The following is a 15,048-nucleotide window of genomic DNA, read 5'->3' on the forward strand; positions in this document are numbered from 1 at the left end:
GCTTGCTCCCATTTGCTGGCTGAGGCACTGAGCTTAATGCGGTGAGGCACATCGAACTGCAATCACCCCAGCTAATAAATCGAGTTTTGATGTTGCTTTCAGTGCTGGGAGCAAAAAAGAATATCCTAAAAATCTTTTAAAAAATTTTTAAAAAAAGATAACACAAAACTTTTGGCTTATTGAACAAAACAGTGAAAGATGTTTGCACACATGTAAAACCTTTATTTCAGTTTGACATTCAGAGATGCAAACTCCTGGAATGTTAGCCTTAAGACAGTGAATGCATGGATGCACTGCTGTGGCTTTTCTCTCTAAATGAGGATGTGAACAGGACAGGAATTGGAAACCAGCACACACACACACACACGCATGCACGCACACTCCCACACACACACACACGCACACACACACCCTCCCAACAAGTCAGTCAGCTCTGGTTGTACTCTGTGTTAAATTAGGGATGGCATGTACACCAGTTGTTGTGTGTTATTTATTTTATTTTTTTTGCAGGGACCCAGTGTGTCTCACTGCCTCCTGGCTAAATCAGCCTGAACTACCCATTTCCTTCAGCCACTGCCTATTGATAATACCATCTGTTCAATTGAGTATTGATTTCTGAGCCTCAGTCGAGACATATTCAACCTCCATTTCCCATTTATTGTTGCTTCCTGTGGTGACATATCTGCAAAGGCAAAGAATCATGAAGAGGTAGAGGATATTGAAAATGGATAAACATGAGCTAAGAAAATACACTGAAGTTGACATAGTGAAAATGGCCATTTCATGGCCACTGGAAGTATAAACAACTTTAGATGTTTTTGCGGCTAAAAACAAAAGCAATGGAAAAACAGTAAGAAGAAATATCTGAGATGAGTACACGAAACCGACTCCAAGATTTAATCAAACTAAAAACCTTCAATAGAACACAAGACTAACCTAAATGAGACTGTCAAGTTTTTATGCTGCTAAATTTGTTGACTTCAAATGTGTAAATGAGGTAGATTAGAGTGAGATTATATTCCAGACATTGTTGAATAACACTAAACAAAGCCAAGCATAGAGCTTGTTTAATTTTCCAGAGACATTAAGGTCAATTGCTTGGCAAGTATGATTCTTCTTTTGTTTTTTGGTGGGGGCATCTTAAGTAACTAAACCACCCACAAGAAAACAACTGTTGCTGCACACTGCTGGCCAGGTGGAGGAATAAGGTTTGACACTTTTACAGATGGCAATCTAAGAGTTGTATGGAACTACAGCAGGCTCTTTTTAAGCTTTCTTTTTACTGAAGTTGGTCTCGTCTTTAAACACATTTTTCTCAGTTTAGTCATTGCCATTTAAATGACATTGTTTTCCTTGTGTGTGTTTATGTCTAATAGTCCTTGATTGATTTCAACAATCCCCCTTCAAAATTTCATCCTGGTTATCATTCGGTTAATCAGACTCATTCATTCATTTTTCACAAACTATGAGACGTCAGTAACTTAGAAGGAGGTTATTTTTGACCCTGACGAAAGCATCTGCTTGATGAAACTAGGAACTGAGTATCAGATGTGAAATACATGAGTGGGTATTTGATGCAATTATTTCCAGCTATCCTCTCCAGCTACAGCCAACTCTCTCAAAAACACCTGCGAAAGAAATGGTCCTGACACGCATCACTCTGGCAGACAAACAGTCCCCCTGTGGCAAGAAACTCAATTCCTGGCATCTTCGTCTGTCTCTGAATTTAATGCAGGGGTCTCCAAAGTCAGTCGAGGTTCAGCAACCTACATATTTTAGTTCTTTCCCTGGTTCAACACACCTGAATCAAATGGTTGTTCATCAGTAGGCCTCAGTAGAAGTTGAGGAGGTAGTTTGACCATTTGAGCAGGACATTCATGATTTAAGGTTTCTGGGTTTAGAAAGATCCTTAGAATCGCCAACCATGCAGCATCAAAGAGGGAACATGAAAGCATGAAATTATGCTGGGAGCCTTTTCTTTTCTTTTTTTTTTTTTTTTTTTGACCACATCACTGGTGATAATTTTCTGGTTCATTACAGAAATAATTGTGCCAGCTGGGCTATTTGCATAATTTTATTTCATTTTATAGAGTTACTTTGATTAGAGGAAAATACTATGACAAAGGAAGGCTTATCCTCTGTAGTTTGATGTGCATTACTGAGTGTTGATCTGATGCCAATCCAGTATTAGAGCCACACTAGTTAATCAGTTGTAGACAAAAAAACACTAAAGGTTCTGGGAAGTCAATATATAAACCCTATAAAACAATCTATTACAGACTGTGTACAAAAATCCATAAGAGAGCATCCATCACTTCCTAGAACTGGTTCATTTATGTGATAAACTGTACTTCCAAACTATTTGTTAGTATTTAGTGGTGAAATGTGGTGCAGGAACCGCAAGGAATCAATGAGGTGGGAACAGATTGGTAAATTGATTACTATAATAAATACTATTATGTGTCATGCATGCACAAGGGATAAGAGGCTAATGTCATGATTGGTGAACATACCCATCGATCCGGGCCGCGTGTCTATCATGCACAGGATGAAGATTATACACAGAGAACAGAAGATAAACAGTGGAGAATTACACATCTGTCACTACAGGGCCAAACTAAAAGAAGTCTACTAATGCACTGTCATGGGCTCAGATTGATTTGTTGAATTACAACTTACGACATCCAAGTGATATTGATGTCGTAAGAACTGCAGATTTCCTCTGCAGTTCTCTCCCTAAGTTGCTGGGTCAAATCTAGTTCAAGATCACTTTTGTTGTCAATGGTATCCCCTCTGTCCTTATTATTCATAGCAGCCTGACCTCTCAACACTCAGAGTGCCCAGACCAATATGATGGGCCCATTTGGCCTTTTAATTTCCTCACACTGACTGGACAAGCTCAGGATCTTGAACTTAACTGCCTGCGCTCATTACAACTGCCTCTCTAAAGTGTGCAGTGTAGAACAAAGTGGGACCTGTACTGCCTGAGAAAAAAGACACATCCTATCCTGCTTTTTCATTTCAAGATAAAGGTTTCGCAAGGTCTTATTGAAATGTCTGACATGATAACAGGATTACAGTACCATGACCCCTTTTTCACAGCTAATTTCTAGAGCCCGTAAGTTTGCATGTCCTTTTAAGAGGCTGTGCACAAAATGTTGCACCCTTCTTCCTTTTCACCACAGCCCAACAGCAATATTTAGTGGCAACTCTTTGTATTTGTATCTTTACACTATTTGTCACTTATGATATAGTTATTTTACCGGTACAAATTCTTTTCATTTTTTATTTCACTTGTATTGGTTTTTTATGTTAGTTGGGTACAAGAAATACATAAGCGCTTTTTCCTCACTGATGCAAACATGTGCTGTTATTGTATGTCTGCAATTAGTTGTGCAAACTAAATTAAGCAACCATTGCACTGATTACGTACTACTCCTTCCCCAGTTGTTGCTGGGCGCTGTTGGTCAGATGGTCAAAAGGAGAATGTTCTGGATTTTCCCTCACCAACAGAAAAGACAAATTTGGTTGTTTTGAAATATAGCAATTGAATTACTCACAATTATTCATTTAAATTAAAGGATCATTACTCATCACTCGCATTCATGCAGAACAAGAGAAAAATTTTCATATTGTGTGCACTGTATGGATGGTTAATGGTAAGTATAATGGTGGAGATCAGTGTGCTCTCACTCACCCCTTCACTGTTCTGTCCACTTTTAGCGAGCATTTCCTGTAGAGCCCGTACTGATAGAGATTGCTCCAGCACAAAGGTACAGATGCACAGGTCTGGGGGAACATACTGCAACAACAACAAACAGCACATGGTTAATAATTGTAACAGATTTATGTTGTCAGTAATGTTTGTCTTTATTATTAATTGAATGATTGCTAGCGTGAGATCCTATCTTTACTCATTTAAAAAATGTTAATGTTTTATTGCATCATCAAAAAGACTTAATTTAGCAATATCATCAACAAAACAGTTTGGAAGATGTGAATGGTAAATATCGAGAAATAACCAAAAACCCAGATTATCATTATAATCAAAAAATCACAAAGGAACAAAATATTACATAAACTTTTTGGTTGCTAAACACGTCTTACTGTATTTAGTGCGTTAAAAGCGTTTTCCAGATGCAAAATGTTTTTTGCCAAGCCAGAAAAAGAAAGTTGCAGGGATGCTGTGATTAGATTCCCACTTGTAAAATCACAGCTGACTGCTGCAGTTTTATCTGTTTCAAACAGAGTTCATTCTAAACGGGTGGGTGACATTCATTAAATTGCACTTCGCAGACATTAACCTTAGCTTCTCTCTGGTTGGTCAGTGTATAGCAGCTAAGTGTTAGAAGAAGCACAATTAGATATATTGAAAAAAAACAAATTGCATTCAAAAATTGAACTCAGGGCAGAACCAGACGGGACAGCTGATTCTCTGACAGAATGAGGAAGCTGCTGTGGGGACATTGAGGCTAAAAGATAAATGGTACTAACCTGAAAACTCTGGCTGCCTCCTCCCTCAGTTCTGAACTCGTTTTTAAGTAGATCATTCATGCAGGTCAATCTAACCTCATTTTATGCTAACTTTACACTCTTCGTCACCCAGCTGTTTAAAATCTGAGATCATTTATTTTAACATCTCATTAGCTAAATTATTTCTATTTGTTAGATGCAATAATAAAAAATAGATTTTTTTACTTTCTTATCCAATGGTTTTTATTTTTTATTTTTTGTGTTTGGTAGAAATGCAAATTAAACTGTATGACTAATTTTTGAAGACATGTCCTGCTGTCATTTAGTCAAACTAAGGTGTTTGGCCATAATCATTATTGTTATATTTAGAAAAAATAGGGGAAACTTACCAGTCTGAGAACGCCGTCCCAATTATGATGTGCCACAATAAATCAAGTAACAAGTAGCCAGAGCACAAACTCAGGAAAAATATAAAAATCACTACTTTCTGAGAAAATAGTGACTTAAATGTTTTTAATGCTAAAACATATGATACTTATCAGCTGATTGCACCTGATAAATAAGAAATCCCAAATCCTAAAAGTATCCAAAATTAGGAATATACATTTTGTAGATATTGATTGCCAAACTGAGATAGTGTTACATGTATAATAGTTAGCGGGCCTTCCTTCAGTGGTCATATTGAGTGTCTGACAGACAAAAGCAGCTGGTTGTAAATCACGTCCAAGCAGCTGTTCACAGACCGATTGATGCCACCATTTAAACAGTACGCTCTTTAAATCAACCCGGTTCTTTGCTCCATTAGCTAGTTTACCCAGGAAAAAAAGTCCTCCTATTGAATCATACACCTCTAAATGGCACTCTTGGGCTGCTTTTTTTATTTTTTCAAACCACTGTCATTGCTCCCAAAACTGGGGTGATGCTTTTCATAAAACAGCAGGTAATGAAGACAAAGTGCCTGAAAGAGAGAATATCCATCATGCCTGTCAGGTGTAATTACCATCCAATATGGACTGAAAGCCTAACTTCCCTCTTAGGGACACACATACAGTTGGTGAGACATAAAACATACAAAACTCTACCAGTTCATGGATATTTGAATTCATGCAAATTTAAATTAGACCCTTTAGCTTTGCCCCTTTTCTTTTATCTTGTCCCTCTCGTGTTTCTTTAATTTTTAACCTATCAGATGGTGCTACCTTTAACTGGCTTAATCTCAGAGACAAACAACCTGAGTGAAATGCTCTTTGCAGGCATTATGTCCTCTACAGTTTTATAGTAAAGCATCAATGCTAGATGAGCAGAAGAAAGCTTGTGGTGATTTAAAAGCCAAGAACATAGACCATTAATAAAGTATTCTTATCTAATAAGCGGAACACTTGACTGTGGGTGTGCTCCATAATATGGATTCTGTACTGATAAATGCATTAAAGTGGCAACCAAGCTGTTTACAAAATGAAACAATTATATTTTCCTAATTACAAACCTGCAAATGCAATTTTAACAACAATAAAACAACAGGCAAATACAGTCAACGCTGCTTTGGAACAATTCCTCAAACATATCCCAGAGTGTAATTTCAGAGTTTTTTTTATCATCTTACAGCAGTCCCACAGAGATGTGATGCTGCAGCCGAACCTTAGGAGAAACTCATCAGTGAGACTGCGGTCGATTTAAGCTGCTATTTTTTTTTTCCATTTGTTTTTTGCTTTGAGGAAGCATTGGACTGCTGCTTTAAGCTTTTTAGCCTGGCTTCACCAATTGTCCGGTCCAAAATAAGAACACAATTCACAGATGTCTCTTATCTAAACGGATGGATTCTTCCATGCGATCCACATTTTTACAGTCTGCTTTATATGGCGTTTGTTGGTTACGTTAGTGTATGTGTGCATGACCGTAGGGTTTATTATGTAAATGCAATGAAAACAAATGTAATCGAATCAAGTTCATGACTCTGAGCAGAGCTGCCTCGCTGCAGTATCATGCATCTGGGTTCCACAGAAACATTTTAATTTTTTTTTATTGAGATTCAAATGGCGCCAATTCTGGAGTCAACCTACCTTCGCCTCAGATGTTGGCTCCAGGTAACATAGGCGATTGCCCAGCCCTTCAGCAGCCAGGCAGAACTTACGATTCTCCTTCTGGATGCAGGCCACACATTGGAGAACCACTTCATCATCCTGTCAAGACAAAATTGACTTCAGCTTGTGCCTTTGTGCTAACAAGAAGTTTGTTTGGCTGCGTGAGCGCGTGTGTGGGTGTCACATCCTGAGAGAATCCACGTCTACCCACACACATGCCAATTCTAGCTTTGTGATCATGGGAGATTCTTGTAGAGTGTTGGTTTGTGAATAAAGAGGTTCTTCCCAACAGAGAAAAAAGCAAACAGTAAGCAGAAGCCAAAAGAGAACTCTAAAAATATTCTGAACAAATAATGGTTGAATTGAATCCAAAATGTGCAGCATGACAAAAATATATAAATTTCTGCAGAATGCAAGAAGGAAGTTAAACTTTTCATAATAAATTGTTTCAGTTAACTGAAGTCAAAGGTTGTAATCACCAACTTTTAAGACACTTTCGTGTTTGTAAGGTGTTGGATGCTGACTGGGGATTCATCCTAAATCCTAACCCTTCATGCATAATATTTAACCATGAGAATAGGCTCTTGGAGAGGAAGCTTTTAACATCGCATGGCCATCATGATTTTAAAAACGTTCAATTTCAAAGCAAGAACTATGGCCAAAAAGAAGTTGATGACTGCCCTGGTTAGCTGCCAGTAAAGTATTCATAACTGTCCCTTGTGGGGTTTACTTTGGCTGATGAAGAATATAAAAAAAAGAAAAGAAAGAATAAATAAAAACAAATTCTCACTGGATTTCCCAAGTCTGAAAACAAACATCTGACGCCACTGTTGTGTAAAATACTTGACTGTATTTAAAGCATTGGCTTTGTAAATGCTGAACTGGACACAGCTACTCTTCAGTACAGCAGGGCAAGCAGAAATCTGCTGATATTGGCTGCCGTGGGACAGCGAAGGGGGGCTTCTGCACAATTGCCAGCTCCATTATTTAATGCAAGGGAATTGTGCTGAGAGCAGGGTGCAGCAGCACTAGTGGTAGTAACAGCAGAGCTCCCCTTTATAGTGCTACATTGCAGCACGCTGCGTTTGCAGCACACAGTCAGAAATAGAGAAGACTGGTACTGGACAGAGCAATGAGATACAGCTTTGCAGATGTACAGTATGAAATTCACTATGACAATCCTCAGGGTCATGACAACCACGTTTAATGCACATGTAGATAGCAGATGATGTTAAAACAGAGTTTTGTTTTTGTTTTTTTCTTAGTAAATGGTTACTATCACACCATTTTGGATTCAAGGAGTCCAAACTCCTTTCTTCATTTCGGTCTTTGGTGTAATCTTCAAAAATGCAATAATTAAAACTAATAAAATAAGAAATAGAGAAAGTTTAAGAAATCTGAACAATTGGCCTTGTGATTATTTAATTAACTTTTAACTGACTTTTTAAGCAATTGAGCATTGCTCTTTTCTTTTACTTTGAACTTAAATTATTGCATTTCATTTTTTTACAATTCTGATTTTAAGATATGTACCCATTGAATTTAGATTTCAGCTGTCACCTACTTTTATGTATTTGAAACTTTTTAATTTTATCTTAATATCTTTATTTGCATTTTTCTTGTTCCTTTTTTCTAGTTTTAAGATTGTTCTAAAATTACTTTCTATTGTTTTAAATCTTAGTTTTATAAGCTTACTTCAGCCATGATATTTATGACATTTATAACACCCCGCTCTAATCAGTCAATTTAAATATGAAGTTAATTATAATTATAGTAATTATAATTCTTTCAAACGTATGTCAATTTTTATACAAAATTAAATATCAGCCGTAAAAAACTCTTTTTAATAATCAGTCCCATATGAAAAACTTTGCTGTTCGCTGTCTGGCTTGATAAACAGCTTGGAAATTAAAAAGCAACAAATATAGGTTCAAATTTAGTGCTGCTTCCGTTTTGAAATATTTGATCATTTGGAAAAATTTAGTTTATTTGTTTAGAAGCTCTCCTTCTTTTTCTGCACTTTTCCGCTGCCCTTGTTTGTCAAGCACACACTGGACAATAAGCTACCCAGATCAAAGATAAAAGTAGCCAATAAATAATGAATACAATTTTAAAGAAAAGACTGGAAGGTCTTTTTATTGAACTATTGATTATGGACGGTGGAGGTTTGGGTTTATAGTTTGTGTTTTTATCCATACTGCAGATTTTACTGTACAATATATGCCAGAGGGAGAAGATACGCAAGAGCGAGCACTGACAACTGGAATTGATAGTGTCGTTCATGGGTTTTATGGCAAAGGCTTTGGATGATGCTAACTTGCAGAAATCAATATAAAAATGTTATTCAACTCAGATGTAGATTGAAATTAATAGCCCTTTATGGCAACCCAACACTTGGCTTGGATAGAACATACCATTAGTCTCATTGTTGGTAGAGAAAGCACCGGGCTGATTCGGCCCACAATAGGACCGTATTGATCCACTCATTGCCTTGCCGCCTGTCTGAGCACCAAGCAGCTCACACACAAACAGAATCACCTCTTTAATCAGAGAAGGCAACTCAAATGTCTTTGCTTCCATCTCATTCTTCCCACATTTAAGCATTACTCACCCACCCCGTATTGGACTTGACTTACACACACCGGGGACTCAGAGGACTCACTACTATCAATCATTCATAGACAGAGACATTAGGTTGTATGAAGGGTGATGTTCTGTCTAATTTTGAATGGGTCAGTGGTGCAAGATCTGAGGAAAATCTAAATCTAAACATCTCTTTAATGTGTCTCTAAAGAAGAGACTGCGAAGCTTGAGCATCAACAGAGCGACACAACGAGAAGAGCAGGTCCCAGAAAACTTTGTTCAAATTTACTCTGCCCTCCCATTTGAAATTTTAAACATTTCTTTGACAAAAAAAGGCTCAGCATTCAGATTCAGTACATAAACGTGTTTAGAAAAAAATCATATGTGTCTATTTTCTCTACCCCTACAGTTATTTACACATGTACATTTGCAAATACTATTTTACTGCAGCCCGCTGAAAACAAAACCTGCTCTCAAGGAGAAAACCCATATGTCTTCAGGATAATGTTAAAGCGTTTGAATTTAATGTTTGTGCTGAGATTGTATCAGCTTTGTAATTTTGCAATACAACTGCTTTAGTGCTTAGAAAGTAGATTTTACAACATTTATTATGTGCAATGCAAGGACGCAGTGCTGTGGCTATGAGTTTTTCTGTATATCCTGGATACACCACAGTTGGTTAAAGATGTAATCTAAGTAAAAAAAACAAAAAACACTGAGCAGATTGCAACAGGTTTTAATAGTTACCATAAAAAATCAGCAAGATTTTTGTTGCTTTTTGACAATAAAATCACCATTTAAAGAGGTGACTGTAACTTTAAAACCTTTTACTTTTCCATTGCTCATCAAACACACCATGCCGGTTGAAAGCAGAACAGATTGAATTTAAAGCAGGGATACTTCAACCAGCAAAGAGAACAAAGCCTTTACTGTAACTGTAGTTACACAAAACAACTTCATGTAAATATTTTTGTCTTTACATTAAGCAAAAAGAAACAACACATGTAGTCTTTCATCTCCAGCACCCAAAGTGAGTTAACTTTTAGCTGAATTTCTCAGTATGGTTTAACTTCTTGCCTAGTGTGTCAAGTGTGTCAGATTTGCTGGACCAGTGGGATTAAAGCTGAAGTCTGATCACACTTGACAGGATAGCCAAAACAAAAAGAAAGGCGTTTTCCCTGAAGCAGTGGGATCAGTGTGTGTTTTGTCAAAGCAATCGACACACCACATGAACTCTGCACATCTTTTTTAAAACTTTCATTTTAAGAGCATAAAGTGAGAAAGCCCCTCCCCCCAGCAGATGTCTTCTGTTTTTGCTTTTTTTGTCATTCTTGTTGCAGATTATCAAATTGTCAGACAAAGATTGACATGATGAATGCAACTGAAGATTTTAATTTATGATTTCCTTTATGAAGATAAAAATACTGTATCAAACCATTGTGGTCCTATGTAGAAAATTAGTTGGCTGGCTTTTTGTGTTATTAACATCAATTTATCACTTTTTTGGCAAATATAAATTTAAGTTCAGCAATCTCTGCACAGCCTGATTATTTTCAGACTTATAAAATAAAGAACTCTAACCATTTTGACAGAATGAAGTAGGCTAAAATATATCAGCAAGCAACACATCTTTCTCTGATCTAAAGGAATTCAAGAACTTATTATAAACCAAATGACATCTGTCAGTCTAGAGACTGTGACTCCAGGGAACCACAGTGGCCGACCAAAATTACTCCAAGAGCTCATTAACGACTCATCATCAGGGGGTAACAGAAGAACTTATGACACATTATTATTGCTGTTGTTAGTATTAGTACAGTTTATATCAGTTCAACAAAAATATTAAAGCTGCTGACTGTGTGATAATAAGTTTTATATAATTTCATTACATTTTAATAAAGGCTTGATAATATTAACCATTTTATATTGCATACAATTTTCATGATACAAAACTTTCTTCTTATTATATCTGCATTCCTATGATATGGAATAGTTAATGTCTCAGTAATAGGTATTGTTTATTGCTAACACCTACACTGTACTACATCAGCACTGCAAGGCATCTCATCAACTTGCCTATTTCACATAAAACAAGTATGTGTCAAGTCCCTTAAGACTGGAAAATAACAACTAGTTATTATAACTGCTGTTTTATACTTTGACCAAAAAAGAGATGTATTTTCCTTTTTCAAAGAAGACTCCTATAGCTCACTCAACTATGAATTATTGGTACTTTATAACAGTTCTATTCTAAAGTGTTCACCTGCACATGGTATGTAAATACCTAAAAGATATCCACACAGAAAAGTCGATTATACTCCCCATTAAGAGGAAATTGCATTGCTAAGTATATCCCATCAAAGTAAAGACGTGTGGTGATAAAATCCAGACTTCCCTCCTGCAGCTGCAACAGCTTTCAGCTTCGCTCTTTGAGGTCAGATTTGCCCTGTCCTCTTTAGGTTGATGCAGTGCCAAAGAATCTGGTGAATCAACATCAAGCTGATCCAAGTGCTCCCTTGGGATGAGGCTCAAGGGTAAAGAGACATACAAAAGGAGAAGGAGGAAGAAAGTAAAGGAACAAGTAAAGTGATGGAAAAAGCTCTCATCCACATGCACAGTAGAGCAGGAAACCACTGCACTTGCCTCCACTTGTCTTTGCTCCCATGTGGCACTGCTTTGCAGCGTAATGGGTAATAAGTCTTCATCATCACCTGGGGCATGCTACCTGTGAACACTATTTAGAAACTGGCTGAAATACAGAGACTTTGTAGCAGGACAGATTGACACTACTGGGGGGGGGGGACTACAGGATAACATGCAGCTGGGCACTGGTATACGCTCTTTATATACACACTCCTTCAACTTTCTGGTGTATCAGACACACATGCACACGCACACAAGCGTATGCACACACACAAATATGTACAATAGATACATATCTGTTCTTCAGTCCTATTTTAAGTAATCTACAGTGGTAGAAGACAGAATTTTTTTCATTACAGACTAATAGAATTCTAAATTCTTCACAAGAATTTAGAATTTACTGAACTATGAACTCACAGAAATTATTTTATTTTTTAACTGTACTTCATAAAAGTTTTAAACCATCCTTAATTTTTTTTACAGTGCTTTTAAGGAGTAACACCTCCTTGTAATTTCTTAAAATTGTCAATGACTTTCTGAAGGTTTATTGAAAGATTTTCTTTATGATTCAACAGTTTTTTCACTCCTTTTCAAATGACAATGACTCTATATTTACCAGCATCTAAAAACCAAGAAAAGTGGACAACAAAAAACAAACAAACCAAACAAATAAAGAATAACTGCATTATGTGCAGAATAAACTGTATTGGAAAATACTGAGTTTCAGAAATTGCATCCAGCTTATCAAATGTTGGGAACTCGTATTTAGCAGGTTTAGTTTACAAAACAGTATCTAAAGCTTTGAGCATCTCTTATGGCACCATTCACCATCTAAATATAGAAAAGAAATTGGGCAGGAAACCATTATTTTGAGAACCTGCCAAGGATTTCATGGTAAGACATGAAGCTAAATGGAGTTAAATACAGAGCAGTCCTGAAAGTCTGCTGGAAGCTGCAAAACTCAAAACCTCTGACTCACTTTCACTCTCCAGGAGGAAGTCAGCCGTTCAGATCCAGCCAGCGGTGCATATGGAAGGCTTGCAATCAAAGCACATTTTTGTCTTCGATTGGCTAAGTCGAGTTACAAGCTAAAGTCAAATTAAGGGTCTTTGTCAAAATGGAAACCTAAAGATTACAACCTATTTACTCAAGTAGAATTCCCAAAACATTCAGTCTGCTGAAGTGCAAAGATTATAAAGGCATACCCCTAAAACTCAAACATATATTTACAATAATAGGTAAATCAACTTTTCATATTTCTATTTATACAACAAATTGTCTTCAAGTTAATTAGATAACATTCCAAGAAAAACATTGAATAGCATTCATGAAGCTTGATTAAAGATTAGAAACTGGGAATAAAAAAAGACTATACGACAGTATGATTCTAAATGGAAATAAAAACATTAAAGAATGACTCACTTGACCTTGGACTTTTGCACGGTACAGCATATCTTTATGTAAACATATTTGATTAAAACAGTGGTTGTACAAAAACATTTTTGCTCTTAAAAACTCAATATAAAGAGCTAACAAAATAAGACAATACGGGTAAATTCACATTATGCTGATACAGTATCAGAAGATAGTCCTGTCAGGCGAGATATGTTTGTTCCAGAATATTCTGGTACAGATTACTGGTTTACTGTTGGAGTGATTCACAGCCTTGTAGCCTAATGCGCTCACACGCTTTGGTGTGACAGCAGTGGAGATGGAAAGAGAAAGGGAACAAAAAAAAACAACAAAAAAAAAACTTTGGACCAGAGGAGGAAAGCTTTGTTCTCATGACTCAGTGTTGCTGTGTAAATGGGACTGCTAATGCTCTCATCTCGGGGCAAACTGCTGAACATGCTGCCCCCAGTGCAGCACAGAAGGAGAGAAGAAAGCTCACACACAGACAGACACATCAACAACATCGCCAGACCAAGAAAACACAGCAAATTAAAGTTGACACGAGGTGAAATTTTAGCTTCCTTTAAGGGCTTTCCAGAGGGTGACAGCCTTACATCTTGTTGCTGGATGGTGTAGGAGGCAGGCTGAAGACGCACAATGTACGCAGATTCAGCCCGTACTTGCACTAGGAGGTTTTACTACGTGGAGAAATTGGCTTTATTCATTTCTAAACTTTGTGCTTCAGATCTAATGCTATGATATGCAACATCAGTTCAGGATTCTAGCTCACATTTCTAAGCCCATAACAGCAAGAGAGCATGGACTGGCTCAAAATGCTTCTTACACTGGGCTCATCTTGAATTTCAAGAAGTTAATGAAAACATACTCTCATATCACCACGGGATAATTTAAAATGAGGCAGTTCAACAGTCCTGTGCATATTTGATTTTCTAAAGCTGTTTCGGAGTGTGTAGGTGTGTATATGAAAGTTGTCTGGCACATATTGTGCCTCAGACCTGGGTACTCTAATCACAGTGGGCAACGTAATTACCCAATCACAATACACTCAGACTATACAGCTGTGAACAGCAGTAACCATATGGACCCAGGCAATCCATCTTCCAGATTAGACAGGTACGGCGATCTCTGTGAAACAAATAGCCTAAGGTGATGCAGCCAAGTCTTGCATGTCGTCCAATGTTTTTGCAGTTGATTTTGGTTTTCGTTTTACACTCTGCAGATACTGTAAAACAAGTCAGTGTGAAGTGAATGGGCTCTGCATATAGCAGGTCATCTGATGAGAAAGGTTATATGGTGTTGAATTGAGCCCTGCAGGTTGATTACGACACACCTTTAGTCTGGAGATATTAAGGCTGAATTTCTTAGCAGGGAGGTAGTAAAATGTTTTGGGTTTATTTTACACCGTACAGCAGTATTCTGCCTTTGTTGGCCGTGGCTTTAAATGAACACCAAAGTAAGTGCTTAATTCCCTTATTTCCTGCTTTTGGGCTCCTATAAATCCTACACCTACAAAAGATATTCTAGGGCAAAATTGGTTAAAAAAATCAGTGGGTCCACTAATATTCCTAAGCTTATTCTAGATGTGGCCAAACAGTAAAAGAGACCGTAAGCTGTTGGCTTGGTTAAATGGCAAATCTCACAACTTCCATAAAACTAACCAATGTTAAAAATCATTAAAAATGAATTAATGTTTTTCCAAACAGAAATTGCAATAGAAAATAGATGGAGTGCTACGAATGTCATCTATGCAGTATTGTTGGTGAACTCTGTAGAAGTAAATAGGAAGACACTGACAGATGTTTCCTCACAAACAATAAAAAGAAACTTTACATCTCCATCCAGGAATACTAACAAT

The 15,048-nt window shown here is 37.1% G+C and overlaps 1 protein-coding gene across 10 annotated transcripts in view; it reads right to left on the minus strand.

Annotated features, from left to right (window-relative positions):
• LOC103458525 (ryanodine receptor 3) overlaps nucleotides 1-15,048 on the minus strand; it is a 108,824-nt gene that overhangs the window by 82,469 nt on the left and 11,307 nt on the right. For 6 of the 10 annotated variants that reach the window (XM_008399415.2, XM_017302485.1, XM_017302487.1 and 3 more), the window contains exons 2-4: nucleotides 6,534-6,653; nucleotides 3,698-3,802; nucleotides 2,514-2,534 (exon numbers count right to left, since the gene is read on the minus strand). In XM_008399415.2, the coding sequence (XP_008397637.1) occupies nucleotides 2,514-2,534; nucleotides 3,698-3,802; nucleotides 6,534-6,653 (246 nt within the window). The remainder of the gene's footprint in view (nucleotides 1-2,513; nucleotides 2,535-3,697; nucleotides 3,803-6,533; nucleotides 6,654-15,048) is intronic. The other 4 variants (XM_008399413.2, XM_008399409.2, XM_017302488.1 and 1 more) reach the window with 1 other exon arrangement.

This window comes from Poecilia reticulata, linkage group LG22, assembly GCF_000633615.1.
Source record: "Poecilia reticulata strain Guanapo linkage group LG22, Guppy_female_1.0+MT, whole genome shotgun sequence".
Taxonomy (NCBI): Eukaryota; Metazoa; Chordata; class Actinopteri; order Cyprinodontiformes; family Poeciliidae; genus Poecilia; species Poecilia reticulata.